Raw genomic sequence first — 22845 nt, forward strand, 5'->3', positions numbered from 1 at the left:
TTGTTACCCTTTTGGATGCTAAAGTTGCTCTGCACATGGTGGGGTCAAAGGTCGCGTAATTTCCAGGCCACAGTCAGTGACCAGTGACCACGACCTTTGGACATACATGCAGGAAGAATCCTTTAAACCTTAATTTGGAAAAAAAATGGTAGACAAATCTTTCATGTAAGTTGAGTTTCTCAAAGATAAGAATGACAAGTTCACTCATAACAATTACAAGTCCTTCACATCCGCAATAAATTATAAAATCCCACCAGGGGTGGAACTCTTAAAAACAAGATGGCTATGTAACTTATTTATTTATTTATTTCTTTTTTCTTTTTTAATCCAATCTTCTCAATAGGTATTCAACCTGAACTTCCTTTGTCAGAGGCATGATCGAATCTCGATACAGACTAGCAACTAAATGTGGCTTGATTTTGTATACAGGACTTGCTTCATCTTCCTCTTGGTGGATTTTAAATTCTTGGGCATAAGTTTTGGCCTTCATCTCTACTCTCTTTTGGATCGCCTCTTCCACTGTTTCGAATGTCAGCAAGGCCATCAATTGAGTCCTATCCTGCAACAACCACATACCATCACAAGAAAGAAAACGAAAAGCATTAAAATGTGGCATTATAAATCATCAAGCAAGGCATGAAATCAGCGCACATCAATGAGATGAAGGATCTTTACTTGTGCTCTAATGGCAGTCTCATATTCAGCAGGGGATTGAAGAAATTTGGCCTCTGCAACAAATTTACCATAGTGGATTCTTTTCGACAGTTCCTGTTGTGACAAACATCGAACAGTGGAGGGATTTTTAGGTTAAAAACGATTGATGTAGACTCTGACACCAATAAGGACAAATTCTTTATATAAGGAGCATTGCAAATATGTGCATATTGACTGAAAATTCGGAGAGGAAGACTGCAGCAAGGAGAAAACTCACTAATACCCCCTGAACCTTATAATGTAACACTTTTTCTTCTTTTTGGTCTGAAGAAACATTTCAATAAAGGCCAAAAGGCACCAAAGCCAATACCAACAAAATGCCAACCAGAAGGCTCGCCCAGGCCAGACGCCACAGACAAAAGAGACGAAAACAGAGAACACATAAAAACAAGCCTCTCAACTATTACAATGCGACACTAAACTCCCTAAACTATATTATATGTGTGTTTAGCTAGTTTTTATCGTATCTTGTGTTTAAAAATTAAATTTACAGAAGTGAGAATCATGAAGATCTACACAATTCAGTTAAGAGTAGCTGAATGGCTTACCTGCAAACAAAGTGTGTCACAAACAGCAGCTGATCCACAATTACCATCATCTCCAGCTTTGACTAATCTGGGAAGAAGGTTTCTAAAATACATATTCCAAAGCTTATTGTTTATATTAATTGAAGCGGCACAAGGATGCAGAACCTAGTTGCACATCAGAAAAAGACCACACTCAGCAATAACATCAATGAAAAGCACCTTCAAATTTTCTAGATGAGAACTTTGAATTTATAGATCACATTAACATAGGTAAGTACCAGATTCTGTATATTAGCAATATACCTGTGGGTACTGCAAAGGGGGAAGCATTGGCTCAGGTAAATATGCTGGGAAGAAAGGATGCTCATCTGGGCTCTTGTATCTGCCAACCTGGCTTGCACAATGAAAATCAATTAACAAAATTTCTCACATTATGACAGGGGCTCCCTTCTTTGGGTGTAGTGCTTAGCGTTCATTAACAATAGGATTGTAGTAGTTATACTAATCTTTTTAATCTCTTTTAGATTACCTGCGCATGGAGCTTTTCAGTTTCCCAGATCATAAACTCAACGAGCGACCCACGAAATCCTTCTGCCGAGATGGCATCATGGTCATATGTGTCTGCATTATAACAATACTGAGCCCTCTCCAAAAGGCTAAATATTATGCTCTCCTCTTGTCGAATTAAAGAGTGTCTTATATTGTCTAGAGTTAAACTTTCACTCTCATCCACCCTTTTCTTCCTTGAATATCTATATGAAATAGAATATGCAATATCAAAGATTAGCCTGCCAAAAATGGCCAGTCAAATGAGACAACATAACCCTCCTGATACCTAGTCATTGTTCTGCGCATATGAACAAGTTATGATTTCTTAAGTATGCCATGGATAAATTTATGGTTGTCTGGATAAACGTAAAATGAGTTTACAACATATGCAGGATTTGGCTGGAAGACCCAAGTTATTTTATTTGTAACAGTAGCTTGATTTTCTCGTTCGATCTCAAGCATAATAATAAAGTAATCCATTTGCAAGTACAAACAAATAACAAAACCACCTCACCTGAGTCCTGACAAATGAAAGTATCAAATGAGTCAGCTGATCATAATTAAATAATTTAATCCACAGCTAGAAAAAACCAAGATTGGGCTTTCTAGCAGGCAAAATCATAAATAACTGTTGGACTACATTGGTAGCCTTAACAGGTTGCTTTGCAATGTATATCCTGGTTCTGGAAAAGCTACCATGCCAGGAGTAGAGTTCTCTAATAATTACACTGATTGTGGCAAAACTTTGACTGATTCACCAGAAAATACTCAAAAATATAAACTAACCACCATTTGAAAGCTATCTAAGATTGAACTAGATTGGTAAAATCCTAATGGGATTTTGTTCCGAAACTGTGCTGTAAATTTCCTAATCGAGTGCACATTATACCCACACACACAAAAAAAAAAAAAAAAACTTCCTTGCAAGTAGATCATACAGAAACCCTCCTGACAAACAAGTGTACTTGCAGGGTATATGAAATCAAATCCCAATCTACTCTCTTTCAGAAACAAGCATACATTTCTCATAACAACAACAATGAAAAATGAGCCTAATCAATGTAGATGAACATACTGGTACTCAAAATTCTGTGTATAAGACTGTACCTGATGGGAGAGGTTGGAGAAGAAGAAACTCGGAGAAGATGGTACAGTTTTCTCCCGGGGTTGGATCGAAAGACATTGTTGGTGGTCTTAAAAATGGTGTGGGAGACCAAATGGGGAGTGGGTCTTGAAGATCTTGAGGTGTTGGGGCCTGAAGGGCTAAGCATTGAAGCTTTTAGCAGGTGGGCATCCATGGCGGTGGTGGTGGTGATTTTACTGGCTTGATTTGATTTGGGAGTGAAAGAGAGGGAGAAGATTAACGTATTACGTGTGGGATCCAACGTTTTATTTATAGTCCATCTAATTGCACCCCCGTGCTTACTTACACAACCGCTATTTTGAAACCCATGTTATAAATTATAATAATGTGATTTCACAAGTGCGAAAATTTTTTTTAAAAAAATTGTAGAACTAATTTGGTCAAATTTGACACTGCCGCATATAATCTCTCCATCTAGATTTCATATGCGTAATTTTCACAATTATGCTAAAAACCTACTTCTCTTTTGTTGGAAAAGATGCTTAATTCAAAAATAGAAGTACCATAAGAATATACAATGGATAAGATAAAATCATTCGAAAATTAATGTGAGAGTCATAAATAATAGTGTAATCTTAAAAAATATTCACGTTCTAACGCAATCACGAGGATTAAAGAACCTACTTAATATTCACAAGTATCATTTTACAAAATTACTTAAAATGATAAACTTGAGATTATTTCTGGCAAAAAAAGAAAACTTGAGATTCTTTTTGTTGGAAAAGATGCTTAATTCAAAAATAGAAGCACCATAATATGATAAAATCATTCAAAAATTAACGTGAGAGCCATAAACAATAGCGTAAAATGTTCACGTTCCAATGCAATCATGAGGAACAAAGAACCTACTTAATATTCAAAATTATCATTTTACAAAATTACTTAAATGATAAACTTGAGATTATTTTTGGCGCAAAAAAAAAAAAAACTTGAGATTCTTTTTGTTGGAAAATATGCTTAATTCAAAAATAGAAGCACCATAATAGGATAAAATCATTCAAAAATTAACATGAGAGCCATAAACAATAGCGTAAAATGTTCACATTCTAATGCAATCACGAGGAACAAAGAATACTTAATATTCACAATTATCATTTTACAAAATTACTTAAATGATAAACTTGAGATTATTTCTGGCTGTTGAGGCCAAAATGTCATGAGAAACCCAAGAATATTTAAAGCCCAATATAACATATAATGTTGGTCATGCATTAATCCAAACTGTATTTTGGGAATTTATCCATTCAATAAATATATAAATAGTGTACATGTCATGCCAAACAAATAAAATATTATCCTATGCTAAACCACCCGACAACCTTAAGTGGGCTCAAATCACATACATGCATGGGGCTTGCTGAGCGAGTTGTGGTGTGGATGGTTTACAAAGATCCATGAGGCCCATCAAAAGGTTCAAGAAATAGAGGTTTTGGGCTACTTGAGAGCACCAAAACCCAAGCTCATTTCTATTGAGCCTATTGAGTGGGTAAGCAAAGAGTGTATCTTCTTCCAGCCTTTATCATCCGACCAACAATTTCCTACCTTCCAGCACTAAATCCACGGTTTATGCTACCATCGTTTCCCACACTTATTATCCAACCCCCAACTTCTTACCTTTTGTCACCCGAAACCACATTCAAACACCATAAACAAATTCATTGTGTCACCAACTTTTGCCAAAGACTCATTCACTCATTCATTGATCGCTCGAGAAGTGTTTGAGCTTTAGCGCCTATAAAATGGGGAAATGGTTAACCCAACAACAACAAGACACAGCGAGCAAGCCATACACCTATTGCTGGAAACACTCAAGCTTAATCTTTCATCCTCTCCTTTTACCCTCAGAAACTATTGTAGGGGATTTTTCGTTCCGGCAGTTGCAAATGGGCTAGGCTGCCGTAAGGAGCAAATTGGTGAAATTACCCTATGTGTTTGAGTTTGAGAATCAGACTCCAAGAATGCTTCAAAAGGGTAATGAAGCCTTAGGAAGCACCTTGGTTATCTTCACCAACAAAAATAACAGTCGCTTACAGATAAATTCTTGGCTTGGCATGAGAAGCTTGTGGCATGGGAGCTGAGCATTCATGAGTTTAGCATGAGAGAGAGAGAAAGAGCTGCAATTTCCTGTGAGAAACAGAGTTTTCAAGGCAAGGGGAAAGGGATTCTAAGAGGGTTTGTTGAAGAGAGAGAGAGAGAGAGAGAGAGAGAGAGAGAGAGAGAGAGAGAGGAGAAGTGGGTGGTTTGAGTTATTTTCCGACAGCCTGACAAAAGCTTGGTCAGATTCTGGAATGGCTTACCAGAAGAGAAATAGGAAGAGATGGAGGAATATGGCTTAAATTTGAAAGGTTCCAGGGATGAGAGGTGATACTTGCTCTTTGTGGATAAGGTTGCTTGCCTTTTTGTAAGTTTTATACTGGGTAGAAGATGTCTCCCTTTTATAGGCGCTAGAAGCTCCTTTTTCCCAAGAAAACTTTAGTTCGTTCTCTCCAATTTTGCTAAGTATTCTCCTCCATTTCTCTTCTCTTCCTTCGATTCAACCTCTTTTGTGAAACATTTCTCTGTCCAAACACACAAAAACAAGATTTTTAGGAGCTCTAAGGCCTTCCCGTAGCTGCTTCAGTGTTAAACTCCTATTTTTTGCTACTACCTCACCTTCTTTCCTCCCTTATTTCATGGCAAGAGCTGGTAGGAGAAATGAATGGGTAATGGCACTGGTCTAAAGGGTGTTTTGCTCAAGTATCCTTTAATTTTTTGGATGGCTTGTGTTGGGATTTGTCTTTGGCCATGTGCTGGAGATTCCCAGCAGCCTGCATACATAGGTAACCTTTGGCTTTTGTCGTCGTTCTGTCTCCAGCCATGTGCTGGAGACTTTCAGATATTTTATAGGCCATTTGGGCCATTCTAAGGTGATGGGTTAACCCGTTAAGGGAATGGGCTAATTTCTTAGAGTATTGGGCTATTTTTCCTAAAATATTGTGCTATTTTCTCTCCTTTATGCTTACCTATATATTTGGACTCAAGAAATAGGCTTGAGTTTCGGGGCTCCCAAATAGCTCAAAACTTCCATTTCTCGGCTCATTAATGGGCCTCATGAAAACTCTTAACCATTCATACCACAACCCACTCATCAAACCCTAGGCATTCACGTGGCTTGGACCTACTTAAGCTTGTAGTATGGCGTGTTGCTTATTTGCTCAGCGTGGCACGTGTATAAGCGTATATGACAAACTCTTGCGTACTCAAGTTGGGTTTCTTCCCAAGTTAGGTGTCAGTACTAGGCTAGAAATATATTTGGGCCCAACCTTGGATTTTTTGGGCCTCAACAACTATCATCTGCTTCTCGCAAAAATCAAAAACCATTCCAAGCCCTAAAATAGCCTTCATCCAAAACCTTGTTTCAACTAAAGCAGACGCTCTTGCTAAACTCATGGAGACTTAGCTCTCACACCACAAGCCACTCAAGCCAAGCCAAAATCTCATTTCACAACAATCATTATCTGCTTGGTGAGAAAAACTAGAGTATTCCTTAAGAATCACCATTCTTTCGGAGTATTTTGAGGCCTAGTTCTTGAACCCAGGCAAAGAGGCAACTTCATTCTCTCTTTACAATGGCCCAAGTCCACCTAGAGCTGTTGGAACAAACAAAAAAACCCCAGGCTTGCACCCAAAAAAAAAAACTTGAGATTCTTTTTGTTGGAAAAGATGCTTAATTCAAAAATAGAAGCACCATAAGAATATACAACATATAGGATAAAATCATTCAAAAATTAACGTGAGAGCCATAAACAATAGCGTAATCTTAAAAAATGTTCATGTTCTAATGCAATCACGAAGAACAAAGAACCTACTTAATATTCACAATTATCATTGTACAAAATTATTTAAAATGATAAACTTGAGATTATTTTTGGTAATAAAAAAAAAACTTGAGATTCTTTCTTTTGGAAAATATGCTTTATCCAAGACAAAATAAGCACCATACATTAGATAACAGTGAAGCATTCTGTAAGATCCCACATCAACCAACGGAGAGGGGGTGATGTGGCTTATTGAAATTGGCACTTAGGTGACGAGGGGTAAATTTAAAAGATATTAAGAACGCAACAAACTTCACATACTCTAGACCTTGACCAAATACTCTTATGACTAGTCAACTGTTAGATATGAATTATACCAAACAATAACATACACAGAGCATACCAAGATGTACCTGCAGGCCTAGAGAATTACTAGTGACAACCTAGGCACTCAGAAGGACCCGTCAATCTAGGCATCCCCTGTGCTAGCAACAACTATGGTGAAAGTGTGTGAAGGCAACATAATCAAGCAAACACCAAACAGCAGAAAAAGATGACTAGTCAACCGCACAAATCCAGATGACTAGTCAACTATCAAGAACACAAACCCAGAAAATTTACAGAGATGGAAACCAGAAATTGTTCACCCAGAAACTCACCATTGGGAAAAACTGGGAGTCATCATCCGACTAGGCAATCCACTAAGTAAAAAGATTCTTACAAAGAACACTAGCAAGCTCAAGAAATTCCTAAGTCTATTTAGGAAGATGAGCTATACCTCATTTGTGCAATCTTCTTCTCCAACTTAGCAAAGCTTGAAGCTTAATTCTTCATGGCAATGACAGCTCATTCTCCAGCTCTTTCATCCCATGGTACTAGCTTGCAAGCTCTAACTCATATAGAAATGAAATTTGGATTCATGGAGAAAATGACCAATTTCTTCAAGAAACCATACTCTTGAAGAAATCAATCTTGAATCTGACCTAGATGTATATGATAGAGTGTTTGATCTAGCAAGATGAAGTTTTCATATTTCAAATGCAGTTTTCAAAAAGAAACAATTTGGAAAACTCAAAGATGAAATGAAGGTTACTCTTGAGGAAGAAGAAGCGAAAGTTTGCTATGAAACTTTCCAAAACTTGTCCCCAAAAGTGACGGCTGCCAAATGAGGAATTCTTTGGCTTTTATCAAAAATTCCTAGGTCAAAATAGACACATGGCAGCTGAGAAATTCGTAGAAAAGGACAAAAAAAATGCTTAAGCCCCAGCTGGAAACAATGAGCTGGAAATCCTAATTGAAACAAAGGTTGACTAGTCATACGAAAGAAAGATGACTAGTCATACGAAGGAAAGATGACTAGTCATAATCTTAAGAAATTTAGTGAATGCAATGTAGTGTAATACAGAATTTACCTTTGTCAAACGCATTATTTTCCATCAGAATGTAGGCAGATAAGAACACCTAGATAAGTAATTCTTAATCTAAACTTAGAGCTTGGGAAACTACAATGATTGTCCTATTACAAAATTGTCAAGGGAAGCCAAAAGAAAAAACTCAAAATGCATACATTAACACTTATATGTGCACACTCGCATCCATCTAGCACGAGGCCTTTTGAGAGCTCACTGGCTTCGGAGTCGTAGGAACTCCGAAGTTAAGCGAGTTGGGGGCCAGAACAATCCCAGGATGGGTGACCCACTGGGAAGTTGGTCGTGAGCTCCCAAAAATAAAATCGTGAGGGCCAGAAAGGGGGGCCCAAAGCAGACAATATCGTGCTACGGCGAAGTTGATCCCGGGATGTGACAATTTGGTATCAGAGCCACTCTGCCGTGTGGTGCGAGTGTTCCGAAGAGGACGTCGGGCCCTTAAGGGGGTGGATTGTAAGATTCCACATCAACCAACGGAGAGGGGGTGATGTGCCTTATATGTGCACACCCGCATCCATCTAGCACGAGGCCTTTTGGGAGCTCACTGGCTTCGGAGTCGTAGGAACTCCGAAGTTAAGCGAGTTGGGGGCCAGAGCAATCACAGGATGGATGACCCACTGGGAAGTTGGTCGTAAGCTCCCAAAAATAAAACCGTGAGGGCCAGAGAGGGAGGCCCAAAGCGGACAATATCGTGCTACGACGGAGTTGATCCCGGGATGTGACACATCCAATACTATTTGATACCCAAACATGAAAAACATGAACAAAAAACATAATCTTAAAAAAGATTCGTAGCCTGATACAAACACAGGGAACAAAGAACCTACTTAATATTTACAAGTATGACGGTAAACAATAATTACCATACTAAAAATACTCATGTACTGTCTTTCATAAATAATGAATACAATTTTATCATTTTATAAAATTCATTAAATGATAAACTTAATATTATTTCTAGCCAAAAAGAACTTGAGATATTTTTTTGTTGTAGGAAAATATGATTTTTCCAAAACAAAATACTCGGCTCGTTTGGTACATCAGATTGTACTGAATAATTTTTGTCGAATAGTATTAATCTGTTATGGAGAGTACTGACTGTTTATCCATAATATTATAAGGCGTTCAGTGCTGTTTCGGATAAATAATATGACTAAGTTATACAGTGTTTGGTATTGTTCTGGACAACGTCGAATCCATATATCACATACAAAGAAAACATTTGATTAAGAAAAATGTCAAAAAGGAAAAATTCATAACCTAATTTCCACAAAAATTTAATAAAAGATGAAATATTTAAATAAGAGAGAAGAGTAAGAAGAAGCATATTGGAGTAAATTCAAACCTTTTCTATTCAAATGCGGAACAGAGATAAGTCATGGTTTTAGCTGAAAAGCATCAGGTTGACGAAAGAGTTAGAAAAATCATTGAGCTGAAAAATAAGGTCGAGTGTTATTATTCATGTTGTATGCGTGATATTGATTCCCAAGTTTGATTTTGATGATAGTTTTCAGGGGCATTTGAGGTTTGATAATTTGGTTGAAACTGAAGTTTTTCTTGGCATTGAGAATAGCGAAACTAACTATTGGATTGAGGATTTCTCTTGTGGGAATAGTGGGATAAAGTTTAATTCAAGTGCAACGAGAGTGAGAGATGGATACTTGGAGAAGAGTGAAGAGAATAATCTGTGGAGAAGATAGCATAGGAAAACCATAGGGAGAAGATGATGAAAAGAGCGTATGATTTTTCTCATAGAACGCATGTTTTTTTTCCCTAACTGTATAATTAAGCGTGTATTATCTAAATTGATGTATGTGGGTTGTATTAATTAGTCAAGTAAGAAGAGTATTAAAAGTCCAACCCGTTTAAAATATTCAGATAATTAAATAATACAAGTTGACACCAAACAACTGACATAGACTATTTACTCCTATCCAAAGTCTAATACGGTGTACCAAACGAGCCCACAGTATACAATACATTATATAACCATCCAATACTATCCAATGTCCAAACATAAGACACATGAACAAAAATGTAATCTTAAAAAAGATTCGCATACTGAACAGCTACAACTAAACTAGTGGTGTTCTCTATTTGTTGGAAAAGAACTGACTTCAAATTACCTTATCTAACATTCCAAACAAAACACTGGGTTTCAAATCTTTCACATGCTAATCTTATCGTAGCGCTAAACCAATACATCACATTTGATGAAAAAATAAATAAATATATCAATATATCACATGGTGTTTAAGTAATAATTTTAGGTTTTATTCGACCTTCAACTTGCGAGCTGCATTTGATACCTTGACTATTCTATGAATAGGCTGCATTAAGAAATCTGGAGGATCATAAGATGCTGATTTGGTATACAATAAAAAAATTAAGCACAAACCCACTACCAGTCTACCACAAACTCAAGTCAAATTTCAAGTTTGACATTTTGTTCCTTCAAGTAAATGTCCATAATCTTAGTTGGCCAACCATTTGTTTTTTTCTGAAGGGTAGATGGTCTTTGAGCAGCAAATTGTTACTCCCATACTTGTCAACCAAGCTACTATCTTCCACCCCAATCTTATACTCAGACTCATAATATTGCAAATTTAAACCCTGCCACCGTCCCGAAAAATGCATACGTAGCGCATTCGACCCCAACCAGAACCACTTGCACAAGCACAGAGCCTGGCCTGAGGAACAACGAGTGTGTAACTGCAGCACCATGAACACGCACCAACCATGGCCTAGCAAAGCTCGAGCTTAAACACGACCACATCAAACCCCACTTTCTTTATGAGGCCAATCTCTTGCTTTGGAATCGACCTTCCCTTAGCTTTGTTGGGGCTGGCCAACACAAGTCTGGGCCTCGGTTTTGTGGGTTTGGAGGTCAATACTTTGGGTTGGACCTTGGGGTGTAGGCTTTGTCTTGGAGCAGACAAAAGTCAAGGTAGGTTTTCGAATTGGGTAGCAAAGTTTGGTGAGGGCAATTACTTTAAAACTAATTAAGCTTCAATTCCCATATTTAAGAAAACGAAAATCAGTGGACAGGTTTAGTTAAGTTGGATAAAATGGATGTGTACTTCATTATACAATCGAGTTTGAATTTTCCTTTCTGTAATTTAAATTAGATTAAAACAGAATATTGCTTGTATAATAAATAAACAAAACCAAAATTATTAAAGCTTGCTTAAGAAATTAGATGTGATATAGAGAAATCTTTTTAGTTTTCTTGGACGAGTGTTGTATCATGTATGCATGTCATTTATACCGAAAATTAGTAGCTTAAGCTTTGTCATTATTTATTTCTTAGCATGCATGTTCCAGTTGTTTGGTGATGTCTTGGTGACTAGTTTTTTTATAAATCATAAAATAAACAAGTTTAATTCTCTCAAAAACTAGGCCTTTAAATTAGACAACATTACAAGAAAAAAGAAAAAAGAATCCCAAATATTTGCCTACTGAAATGAATAAATAAATAAAACTTCAAATTGTTAGCAGTATATGTTGCTTCAGTTATTTCATAGCGCCAAAATAAAACGCTAATCAACCATTGGCCTCCATAAATCTCTTAGCCTTGATATAAGCCTTCTTCAAGCAAGCCTTGAACCTGATCAAATCAAGTTTGACATTTTGTTCCTTCAAGTAAATGTCCATAATCTCAGGGTCCCAGCCTGTTTTCTGAAGTGCAAAGGGTTCTTTCACCAACAAGCTGCCCTTCCCATACTTGCTCACCAGGCTACTCTCTTCCACCCCAATCTTATACTCAGAATATTGCAAATTTAAACCCTTCGCCACCCTCCCGAAAAACGCATATGCCGCCCATTCGACCCCAATCGGAACCACTTGCACAAGCACAGCGCCTGGCCTAAGGAACAAAGAGTGCGTAAGTGCAGCGCCATGAACACCAACCATGGCATGGCTTGAATTCAGCAATGCATAAGATTCATTCAATGGGGTTTTGTTCTTGGGCTTAAACACAACCACATCAAAGCCCACCTTCTTTATCAACCTAATCACTTGCTCTTGGTTCAAGATCGAGCGCCCCTTGGCTTCTTTGCGGCTGGCCAGCACAAGTTTGGGCCTAGGATTTGTGTCCTTGGAGGTCAAGACTTTGGGTTGGGCTTGTGGGGTGTAGGCTCTGTCTAGGAGCACTCGAAAATCCAAAAACGTTTTTGAATTGGGTAGTAAAGTTTGATTTATAGTCATGAAGCCATGTGATATGAGGCCTATTTTGGCAGAAGGAAAACAGTGGGTGGGAGTATCATTTTTAAGGACAATGATAGGGTGCTTTGTGAACACTGTCAATAGATCTGCATACTTACTAGGCCACCAATTGGGAGCTTCGGACACCACGATCACGAAGTCTTGATCATGGAAGATCGTGTGGACGGTGATGAAGAGGGGGATGAACCCGTCGTTGAAATCATGGAAGAAGTTTCCGGTGTACCCTCCCGCGCTGAATACTAGGGCCGGAACATTGTGCGGAACTTTACATGGTGGCCTTTGTGGTCCAGAAGTGAGTGTGAGGTTCTTGATGCGAGGCATTATGAATTTTTCGAATTTCCGAGGGTAGGGCTGGACTTTTTCCATGATTGAATGTTTGGCCGAGCCTATAATGAAGAATGTGAACTTGGCGGGGTCCAGAAAAGTTGGGCCGTTGATTGAGCAGAGATCATAGCGTATGTCAGTACGATCGCAGATGATTGGGCTTTCCACCCGAAGTCGCAAAGATTTTGGAGGGTGTGAGTTTGGTTGATTGATAACCTTCAGTTTACGTGTTCCTTCTTCTGAAAGAAGAAATCGAAATTTAATAAGAAAATAGTAAAAAATAAAACAGAGAATAATTGTGTAAGTTGTGACAAATTACATGTAATTACGAATCAATTAAGATATACTTAACCGAAAGTTCACAATTAAAACAAAAAGGTCAATGGCACAACATATGTTAACTTGTGGGAAATGACAGAGAGCTAGACTAGTCAATAATCACAATTAGCTAGCAAGATCAATATTATTCTTGTCTTATACTGACAGTATTACTAGAAGTGTTTCTGACAACGATCGACAGAAAAACCTCAAAGTGCTTCTAGCTCGTATAAGTGTTTTGGAGAAAAGCATCAGATGCTTCTTCAGCACTTCTACTCTACATAAAAATTTAAACTTTCACAGGCCAGATACATGCAGGGCTTAGGGATAGTAATTAAGAAAAACAATATTAGGTAGCAGTGGAGTGGACCAATAAAAATCTTGAGGACAACTAATACACAAGTGGAGGACATGCAAATTAACACCGAAAATAATTGGCTGTGAGTCTGACAAATAAATTGAAACGGAAGATGGGGAAATGGATTAGAAATAAATAATATTAATTATAAATGAATGGGAAAGGCATGCATTTGATATCATTTGTTCATACCTTGATTAGGCTTGGCTGAATTGGTAGCATATTTAAGAAATCTGGAGGTGGATGAGACGCTGATCTGGAAAATAATGAAAAACAAGCACAACGCCACTCCCACCAGCGCAGCCCTCGAAACTGTCTTCTTCATCCTTCCTTAATTAGCCCACTTTTCTGCTACATATTCACAACATGTCATGTCATCAACCCAATTCTCTCTCTCTCTCTCTCTCTCTCTCTCTCTCTCTCTCTCTCTCTCTCTCTCTATATATATATATATATATATATATAGTTATATGAAGATGAAATTTATTTTTGAATCTGCTTTTTGATGCAGATTAAAAAAAAAGACTGTAGAATTGTACAAGAAGATTGAATATGGGGGAGATAAAAGGAAAAGAGATGAGACATTCGTAAACACGTTTGGCAAGTATATGAGATGAGGTGCCAATTCACTTACCAGGGCTAGATCTTGTGCTGCTGGTGATGATGCTTTTCTGAAGGAAAATGACTTGAACATGAAGAAAGTTGAAAATTAAAGCTTTTCCTTTTCTTTCATTTTTATCAAAATTAAAGCTTGCTTAAGCATGCTATCCAATTAGATTCTTGCAGTTAATGAAAAATCTTTCGTTTTCTTGGTCGTGTATGTTGTGTCAGTTACACCAAACATTGCTACCTAGCGGCACCTGCCATGATTTTCCCCTACTTTTTCACTTGCTTGGTTGTGTACATGACTAGTCAGCTAGCTTTGAAATCTCTCTCCTTTTAGCAAGTTCTAATCCTTTCTTAATGTTCTTGGTTACTACCTAATTAATAAAGGGAGATTTTTCAATAAGTATATTTAAGTTAAGGATTGGTTACATACTTCTAATATCAGCCGTTGGATGGCATCTAAGAGACTTCCACACATTTAATGAATGTCATCCAACGGCCAAGATTAGAAGTATGTAACCAATCCTTATTGGAGAGACAATCTTCCAGTAATAAATCATAACTATTGGTAAGATCAGAACATAAACAATACACAGAACTACAGTTGATAAAATAAAATCTACTAATTGAAAAACTAAGGGGTCCTCATAACAATCACAAGCTCCTTGCCAATAGGTCATTAAATTTTGTGTTAACCAATTAACTTGATCTTTGAGAAGAAGAAAAAAAAACACATTTAGCTAATCATCGAATCATTATTTTCAACATACATAGTCATGCACTACCCTTCCTTGTCCATGAATTTCTTGGCCTTGTCATAAGCTGCCTTCAAAACCCAATTAAACCTAACCAAATCCAACTTCACGTTTTGCTCCTTGAGATAAATCTTCATAATCTCCATGGACCAATTGGAACCCATTTTAGAAACCGGGTCCTTGACCACAATATCATCCTTGCCATACTTGTCTACCAAGCTGCTCTCCTCTACGTTGATCCTATAGTCAATGTATTGCAACTCCATAGCCCTAGCTGGACTTTCATAGCACACATTTGCCAACCAATGGGTGCCCAGATGCACAATTTGCATGAACACCGAACCAGGCCTCATAAACAACAAGTGGGTCATGGCAGCTCCATGCACACCAACCATTGCATGACTCTTGCTAAGTAAATTATAAGCCACATGCATATCGGTCGTAGAAGATGGCACAAAAACAACAACTTCAAAACCAACCTTCTCCGCCGCTTGCTTCACTTCATTTCGGTTCAACATCTCCCGCCCAACACCGCCAGTTCGACTTATTAAGACGAGGCGCGGCCGGGAATCCGAAGGCCTAGGATGGTGGTGGTTTCAGCCGAAGGCTTTGTCTAGGATGCCATGAAAATGGACCAACGTTTTTGGGGTATGTAACAATTTAGGATTTATGGTCACAAGCCCATGGGATATAAGACCCACACTGGCAGAAGTAAAACAGTGGTTGGCAGTATCATTATCGAGGTTTATGATCGGGTGCTTTATAAAGGTTCGTAGTAAATCTCCGTACCTACTAACCCACCAATCACGTGCCTTGGATATCACGAGAACCGGCTCTTGATCGTGAAGGATGGAATTGACAATGATGAAGATAGGGATGAACCCATCATTGAGATCATGGAAAAACGTTTCCGGTGTACTTGCCCGCACTGAATACAAGGGCTGGGGCATTGTGTTGGATTTGGCATTTTGGGCCTCGTGGGCCTGAGGTAAGGATCAGCTCTTTGATACCCGACATTGTTGAATTCTCGAACTTTCGAGGGTAAGGCTTGATTTTCTCCACCAAGGGTGGGCTTGCGGGGTCCGCCATGAAGGATGTGGAGGTGGTGGGGTCCAAAATTGTTGAACCGTTGATGAAACAGAAATCGTAGTACCTGTGAGAACGGGTACAGGAGATCCACATGGATGGAGTGGACTGCAAAGGTCTCGAATAGTTTGGTTCCCGGCCGATCATTGATTTGGATGTCAAATTTTTGAAAGTAACTGCAACCCACAAATCAAATTGTAGGGAAACGCATTAATCAAGGTTTTAAAGAAAATCAATGAAAAATAAAAGAGTTGTTATTTGACTCTCAGAAACCTAATGAAGAAGTTGCAATGCGAGAATACACAAGAAGGCAATTAATCTTAATACGAAACATAATAATAATACATACAACAAGACTTAAGTCGCGAAAAGTGATAAAGCATAGATGTTCTGAGTAAAACTAATTATGAAGTCATGCATGTATGAAGGCGTTACATGCTATTGGGATAATTAAGCATAAGCATACCTTTAACCTGACACATTGGGTTAAAGAAAGAAAGAAAAAAAAAAAAGGAAAAAAGAAGATATGATAGAAGGAAAGAAAAGAATAAAGAAATTTATTGAAGATTTTGTTGTGAGAGTTAGGCAAAAACCTGGCGCTGTAGTCTTAGTTGAAATCGAATGGTTGAGTTGATGGAAGTGTAATCTCAACTTGGATGAGAGACTAACATGGAAAATAAAGAACACCAACAGCGACACCCATAAGATTGCTGCTATCGAATCTCTCTTGTTCGTCATTGATATATATATATATCAAGTATAATAACTAAAGATCAACAGGTCGATTTTCTTCCTTCTTGATCCTCTTCTCTGGTTCAAACTTCTGTGACACGAACGAGCAACAAAAACACAACTTCTTGCTGTTGATGAAATTCCATCTGATAAAAACAATAAACAAAATGATTCGACATATGTAAGAATATGGTGATCTTGTATTTAGGCAAGGACCAAGATCAGCTTTCTTGACTACAGGAAATGTAGACGTTTGCTACCTCTCACTCACTGCAGCTTGACTGTGATAGGCTCCTTGGATGTATTTTCTTTATTCCTTTTCTTTTTCGGCACTGTCGCAGATTCATGAAAGTAATTAGGGTTTGTTTGGTAATGTCTATTTTTCCTATTTTTGTTTTTCTTGACTACAGCAACAAAACACAACTATTTATTTATCTTTCTAAATTTGTATTTTGAAACCATTTTCTATTTTTCCTCGCACCTGTACGGTTTAGGGTGAGAAAATATTGCTTTGATTGAGACGTAAAAACAAGTCCTATAGACCAAATGCATATGGATTTCTTGCGTGTGTTAAGGAGGACCATATGGTCACTGTTTTAATCATCATTTATTTCCATATAAATACTGCATTGGCAAATGGTTGAAATGCAAAGTTTTTTTTTTCCTTTTTCTTTTTCTTAGGTCTGTATTATCCAAAGTTAGTCTCAGGAGCAGTTATGTGCACAGGGTAGGTTAGGTGCCCGCCTAGCCCAAATTTTTATTTTAAAAAACCCTGCATATGTTATAAGTCCAGGCCAAAACTAAAAAAATTAAAAGCAAACCCTACACACATGCTATCCATCCATGTGGTCCCATATCTTCTCTCTCCTTCCCTTTTGGCTATGCAACATCAACTTGTTTCTTTTGGAGAGTTCAGGAAAGTGATTTCCTAATTAGTGTAGTTGACTAATTCTTGTACAATTAGGACTTTGTTTCCTAGTTTATTTTATTTCCTTGTTAAACCTGTAAAACCCTATGTAAACATATAAATAGCTCATTATGGAGATGAATAGAATTGAATCAGTTTTACCTAAACATATATTTCTACTGTTTCTCTCTCTCTTAGCTACTCGACATCAACAGTTTCTTTCTCCCTCTATTTTCTATATATCTTTAATTATAGTTTTAATTTAAAATTGAGTATTGTAGGGTTTATTTACGGATGAAAGAGAGTTTGTTAATGCATCAATAATTGAGGAATTTAAGAGTTCTAAGCCTCGCATAGTTAAATTTTAGATTTAAAATAGTCTTGTTTTATTTTGTATTGCATTTACTTTTGGTGTAGTTTAGCTTTTGTATTTGTTAAACTTTTATTTATGCATAGAGAATAGAGATACATTTGAGGGTAAGGCTCATTACGTCCTCCCTAACTATGTGTATCTTTTTATGTTTATTAATGAAATTCACTCATAGTATCGAGTTTAATATGTAAGTTTTGCCCAATTAACTTTCGAATCCTGAAACCTCCACTGATTAATCTCCATTATTGCATGAATTAATGGATTTTGTAAGGTTGGAAAAAAGAAAAAAGGATGTGGTTATAACTAACTCAAAAATACCATAAACAATTGAACACTTGTTTTATTTTTCATACATATTAAGCTCTTATTTAGAATAATTTAACAAGTATGAAAAATGGTTAATGGGGTCTAGCTTATTGAAAAATGACTTGACTTGCAAATTATTGGTATTAGGTTCGAATTCATATCACGTCATGGTAGTGTGTGTGCAAGAAACCCTCTTCCTTTGTCATTTATACTATCGCTTGCACTGGAAAAAAAAAAAAAAAAAAAAGACTTCCAATATTAAACAATCCTAAAAAAATAGTAATAGACAATAAAAGTAAAAAAAAAAAAAACAAAGATAATAATGTTTGAGGACAATTTGACAAAGAAAAAAAATTCAAAAAAGGTTTGTTTAGCTAGTTTGGGGTTTAAAGCTTACAAAAGAAATTTTAAAAAAAAAACAAAAGTTAAATTGTTCTCAGAAGTCTTGGTGAAGATCTTCTGGTGTACCAGCCCGCACTGTAGAGTAGGTGTTCTACATTTCATGATTACATTATAGCGACGGTATTCACACGAGCGCCCTACGGTCATACTGAGATGTTTGATCGATACGGTGGGCCCTATATGGCATAACGCCAACAGCAGGACGTGAAGGAGGAGGAGGATGAGAGAGATGGAGAGACCGCAGGCGTAGATGATTTCTCCGATGCGGAGAGCAGTGATTAGACCAAAATAGATTCGGGCGTGGGTCCCGCGACACATACGTTTTAGTTTTAGTCCTTTTTGTTTCTGCCAATAAGAAAATGACCATGCATCCGTCATTCAGACTATCTCTCAGTCTCATATGAGAGAGATACGGGTAACAGTCCAAACGTACAATTTATGACTCTGAAATTATGAAAGCGTCCTTCTGTATGATTAACTACGAATGACGATACAACTTTTTTGCTATTGCCACCCCTGTGGATCAGTAAAAATAGCATCTTTTATTGAACACGGTGGCACCGACAATAACCATTATGCCATGCTTGAGTCCACTTATAATCCTTTTGTTTTCTTTTCCCAAATTTAGGAAAAACTAAAATACAAAATTTTAATGTTTACCCAAAAAAAAAAAAAATTCAACATTTTTTTGTTTTAATAATCTTTTATACAAGATATGGTATAAACTACTAGCTAACTTGTTGTGAATGACGAGAAAAATATATATTTGTGATGAGTTCAATATCTAAAGAAGGTCTCAAGTTCGACTCACATGAATGACAAGAACAATATACAATTGTAATGAGCTCAATACTTAGTTAGTGGTATAGTCTTATGTCATTGGTGGTTTGTCTCGTTGTAAATTGTTGTGAGTAGACTGACTGGTTGTAATAGTATCTTGTAATATCGTTTGTCTTATTTTAAAAAAGTATACTCTAATTTATGGAGAATGACATACGATCTCGGGTGCAAATGACCGAACTTACTATTATGACCAACTAACCTAATTTACGATTGAAATTTTTCATAAAACTCTATATTACTCCCTTTTAATTGTTAAAGCAAATTCATTTCCTCGGAGATCTCATGGGACGAGCCTGAGGCTTAAAATGAGCGACTAGTTTCATTTGGAAAACTAAACAAATAAAAGCCCATGCAGCTTTCAATTGGGCCTAACAGATCCCTCATATAAGTGGTTACAAAGAGACAGTAAGGTAGGTAGAGTCACAACATCAGTTTAAGTTAGAAACGTAAAGTCGTAATAACAAGTAGCTGGAATAGCTCAGTTGGCTAGAGCGTGTGGCTGTTAACCACAAGGTCGGAGGTTCGAGCCCTCCTTCTAGCGTTACTTTTTAACTTTTCTCGTATTAAAGAGGATAATATCGATTTCGGGCCTGGATTAGAATCTTTGCAATAAATTAGCTAGCCCAAACCCAATTACCCAATCTCTGTCTCTGGTAGGCCACAACCCTAATTCCAAACCAAGAAACGATGTAGAATTTGGTGAGATTATTGTGAGTAGAAGCCAAAGCTTTAGCCAATGATTTTGCATTAATGTACCAACCCAAACCAACCCAAGTGTAAATGTGTAATTGAATTCACCTTATGACTTATATGAGTTGTGAACTAGTGGTTTAGATTAGATGGCCATGGCCAGGCCAACACACTTCAACATCATATCCTGCTATTTAAAACAGTGGCTGTCCATACAACCTTAACTGACCCATTCAAGAGAATAAAATCCTATACCTACCAATTAGCTTTTCTCACTATTTATATTAAATTAATAAATAAAGTCATGCAATTGACAGACATGACCTCTTAGATCTCTTTATGGCATAGTAACTCACACCAATTTTTGGATCCCCCTTGAGTCGAATAATGTCTATGAGATTTGAATTTGGGATCTTCTTCAATCAGTTGGAGTCTAAAGTCTCGTTTGGGGTTCCTTTCTTTAGGAAACACTTCTGCTCATAAGTGCTTTTATTATAAAAACGTTGAAATTTTCATAAGAAATTCAACTGCTTCATGGAAAAGAACTTAGAGTGCTTCTTGAAGAAATACATAGTAGATGCTTCTCCATAAAGTGTTTCTATAACCCAAAAGCAGTTAGAGAGCTGTCAGAAATGATTTTAGCCCTTCCATAATCATTCCCAAATATGCTCTAAGTAGACCAAATTCTCATGTAAAAAGATATGTCGTTTTATATTATACACGTATATTTAAATAATTTAAAAAATTGTGCTAACGACAGTCGCTCAAGTGCGTGTAATTGTTGTTATATTCAAAACATGAACCCAAGTAACAATCAAAATCGCTCACTTTTTAACATTGGGCCGAATGCTCGCTTGTGAATGATCAGCTCGTTCAAACTTCTGTTCTCTAATATTTTTGCAAATGTTTTTTTTAAAAAGAAAGAATTATTGTGCAAGTGAAAATTACCTTAAAAGGACAATTATGGTAAATGCTGGGGCATAGTTTTGACTGACTTTCTTGAAAAAGCTAGTGGAAAGCAGATGCTTTGCTCTCTCCTGTCTCAGATGATCAGATTCTTGGGAGTTGTGAGAGGGGGACACACTACACTACAGAGAAGAGTGTGAGGGACTGGACTGGATTGGATTAGATTAGATTAGATGAGACGAGACCCCGATGAGATGAGAGATGCCATCAATGTGGGGACCCATCAGGGGCATCTTGGTCAGCCCATTAAGACAATGGCGTTTCCGTTATTGTTTCTCAAAGTGAGGGGCTTTCTTTCCGGAGGCAATTCGTTTAGAAGCCCAAGAATCGTGGACACAGATCGACATAGGGATTTGAGAGAGAGAGAGTTTTTAAGTTTGATGAGATTTAATGGAATTTTCGCCGCAAGATTTCGGACGCATGAAAGAGAAAGACATGTACGGACAGTGTTGGAATCTCAGTTTTGTCCCTCTAATAAGTATGCCTTCGGTTGCTTAAGAATCCCGTATTTGTATGACCGCAAATGACTTTTTATATATTTACTTGGATTTTTTATTTATTTATTTTTTGGTTGAAGTGATGTATACCCCTTTATAATTGTAGTATTTTACAAGCGAAATGAAATTGTAATATTTCATATATGTGAGGAATATTTACCTTATATAATTAAAAATGGCAAAATTGGAAGTTTCGAAGTAGTTTTTGTCATCTATGATTGCATTGTTGCCACCACTAGACATGTTTGTATTTTAAATGGTTAAGAAGTATGAGGGTATATTTGATATTTTACTATTGTCAATTTGACAGAGAGAGGAAAATTTTAAATTTTAATTTTTACAAATGAGATTCGATCGAACACAAACCTTCAATTGCAATGAGTTAACAACTCTTAATCATTTGAGCTATAAATCACTTATGAGATGAGTTATTTTAAGAGAAGAAGAAGAAATATCTCTATTCTCACTAGTTATATATAATTTTAGGCCTATATTAACTCAAAGTTATCCAATAAGTTAAACTTACACATCCGTTTAATTTCATATGTTCACATGTCTTTTGAAAAAAAGAATAAAATAAAATAAAATTCTTGTGCAACTGGATCACATGTGCGCATTGAATTATAGATCCAGAAAAGAACTAAAACATTTTATGAATGACCAAAGTTGGTGGTGACCTCGTCACATATCATAATCTATGATTACTTTTGTGTTCTATTTGGACAAAGACCCTATTTTTCCTTTGTCACAAATTCACAACTTTGTGGCATATGCTTCATCTCGCGACAGCTATTCAAAATTGCAATAATTTGTTCACTTGTTTGATTTTGGCTTTACAAATCAATTTCCCATCAGGATTCTTTCGCTGTCCCAAACCCTAAATTCCATAACTTTGCCAAATAAAACCCCCCACTGACTTGTCTATTCGGTATTTTGGCCATCCTATTCTTGCTGCAGGCATGCCTTTCACAAAGCTAGGGTTTCTGTTTCAGATCCTTTTCGGTTCCCAAGCACATGAAGCAACAAGTACCAAATTGGGGCAATTCTTGAAAAGTCCAAGCCCGGCTCTATATATATAATTAGCTCCATGGGCTCTGTTATCCGGAAGGGGAAAAAGAAAAGCCTGTGTGTTTACAGTGGTTCAAACTTTTTATTTTTAGTCTTAATTCACAAGATTGGAAAAAGAAAACCGTTTTTGGCGTTTTGTTGAAATTTATTAAATATATTAAGCTCAAATTTGGGAGGATTTTCCCAAGAAAGGAAAAGGAAAGTTTATGGACCCTGTTGTATTTACCCGGCA

The 22845-nt window shown here is 37.0% G+C and overlaps 2 protein-coding genes, 1 non-coding gene and 1 pseudogene across 5 annotated transcripts; 1 reads left to right on the forward strand and 3 right to left on the reverse strand.

Moving 5' to 3' along the window:
• On the reverse strand, window positions 134-3224 carry LOC18792295 (chorismate mutase 3, chloroplastic). Its single transcript, XM_007222623.2, has 6 exons — window positions 2898-3224; window positions 1771-1993; window positions 1545-1631; window positions 1263-1406; window positions 676-768; window positions 134-559 (listed from the first exon to the last, which is right to left on the reverse strand). Exons 1-6 carry the CDS (start codon window positions 3086-3088, stop codon window positions 323-325), a joined length of 975 nt encoding a protein of 324 aa, XP_007222685.1. The 5' UTR covers window positions 3089-3224; the 3' UTR covers window positions 134-322.
• LOC18789169 (protein O-linked-mannose beta-1,4-N-acetylglucosaminyltransferase 2) lies at window positions 11545-14120 on the reverse strand. Of its 3 annotated transcripts, none has more exons than XM_020562544.1 (3): window positions 14017-14120; window positions 13575-13730; window positions 11545-12945 (listed from the first exon to the last, which is right to left on the reverse strand). In XM_020562544.1, exons 2-3 carry the CDS (start codon window positions 13705-13707, stop codon window positions 11702-11704), a joined length of 1377 nt encoding a protein of 458 aa, XP_020418133.1. In that variant the 5' UTR covers window positions 13708-13730; window positions 14017-14120; the 3' UTR covers window positions 11545-11701. The 3 variants fall into 3 exon arrangements, with proteins under 3 accessions (XP_020418133.1, XP_020418127.1, XP_020418117.1); XM_020562538.1 differs by having other exon boundaries at window positions 13575-13733; XM_020562528.1 differs by lacking the exon at window positions 14017-14120 and having other exon boundaries at window positions 13575-13804.
• Window positions 14720-15925, reverse strand: LOC18788785 (annotated as a pseudogene).
• On the forward strand, window positions 19860-19933 carry TRNAN-GUU. The gene has a single exon. It is a non-coding gene; the product is annotated as a tRNA-Asn (tRNA).

The sequence above is a fragment of the Prunus persica genome, chromosome G1 (assembly GCF_000346465.2).
Source record: "Prunus persica cultivar Lovell chromosome G1, Prunus_persica_NCBIv2, whole genome shotgun sequence".
In the NCBI taxonomy this organism is placed as follows: domain Eukaryota; kingdom Viridiplantae; phylum Streptophyta; class Magnoliopsida; order Rosales; family Rosaceae; genus Prunus; species Prunus persica.

What these genes read in the sequence shown, in the direction of transcription:
- LOC18792295 (XM_007222623.2), bottom strand. Translation starts at nt 3,088, where the DNA reads ATGGATGCCCACCTGCTAAAAGCTTCAATGCTTAGCCCTTCAGGCCCC. An exon ending in CCCCTTTGCAGTACCCACAG is followed by an intron (nt 1,407 to 1,544) that starts GTATATTGCTAA and finishes ATGTGCAACTAG; the next exon opens with GTTCTGCATCCTTGTGCCGC. An exon ending in AGACTGCCATTAGAGCACAA is followed by an intron (nt 560 to 675) that starts GTAAAGATCCTT and finishes TGGTTGTTGCAG; the next exon opens with GATAGGACTCAATTGATGGC.
- LOC18789169 (XM_020562544.1), bottom strand. Translation starts at nt 13,707, where the DNA reads ATGAAGAAGACAGTTTCGAGGGCTGCGCTGGTGGGAGTGGCGTTGTGC. An exon ending in TTCAGCCAAGCCTAATCAAG is followed by an intron (nt 12,946 to 13,574) that starts GTATGAACAAAT and finishes TTCTTCTTTCAG; the next exon opens with AAGAAGGAACACGTAAACTG.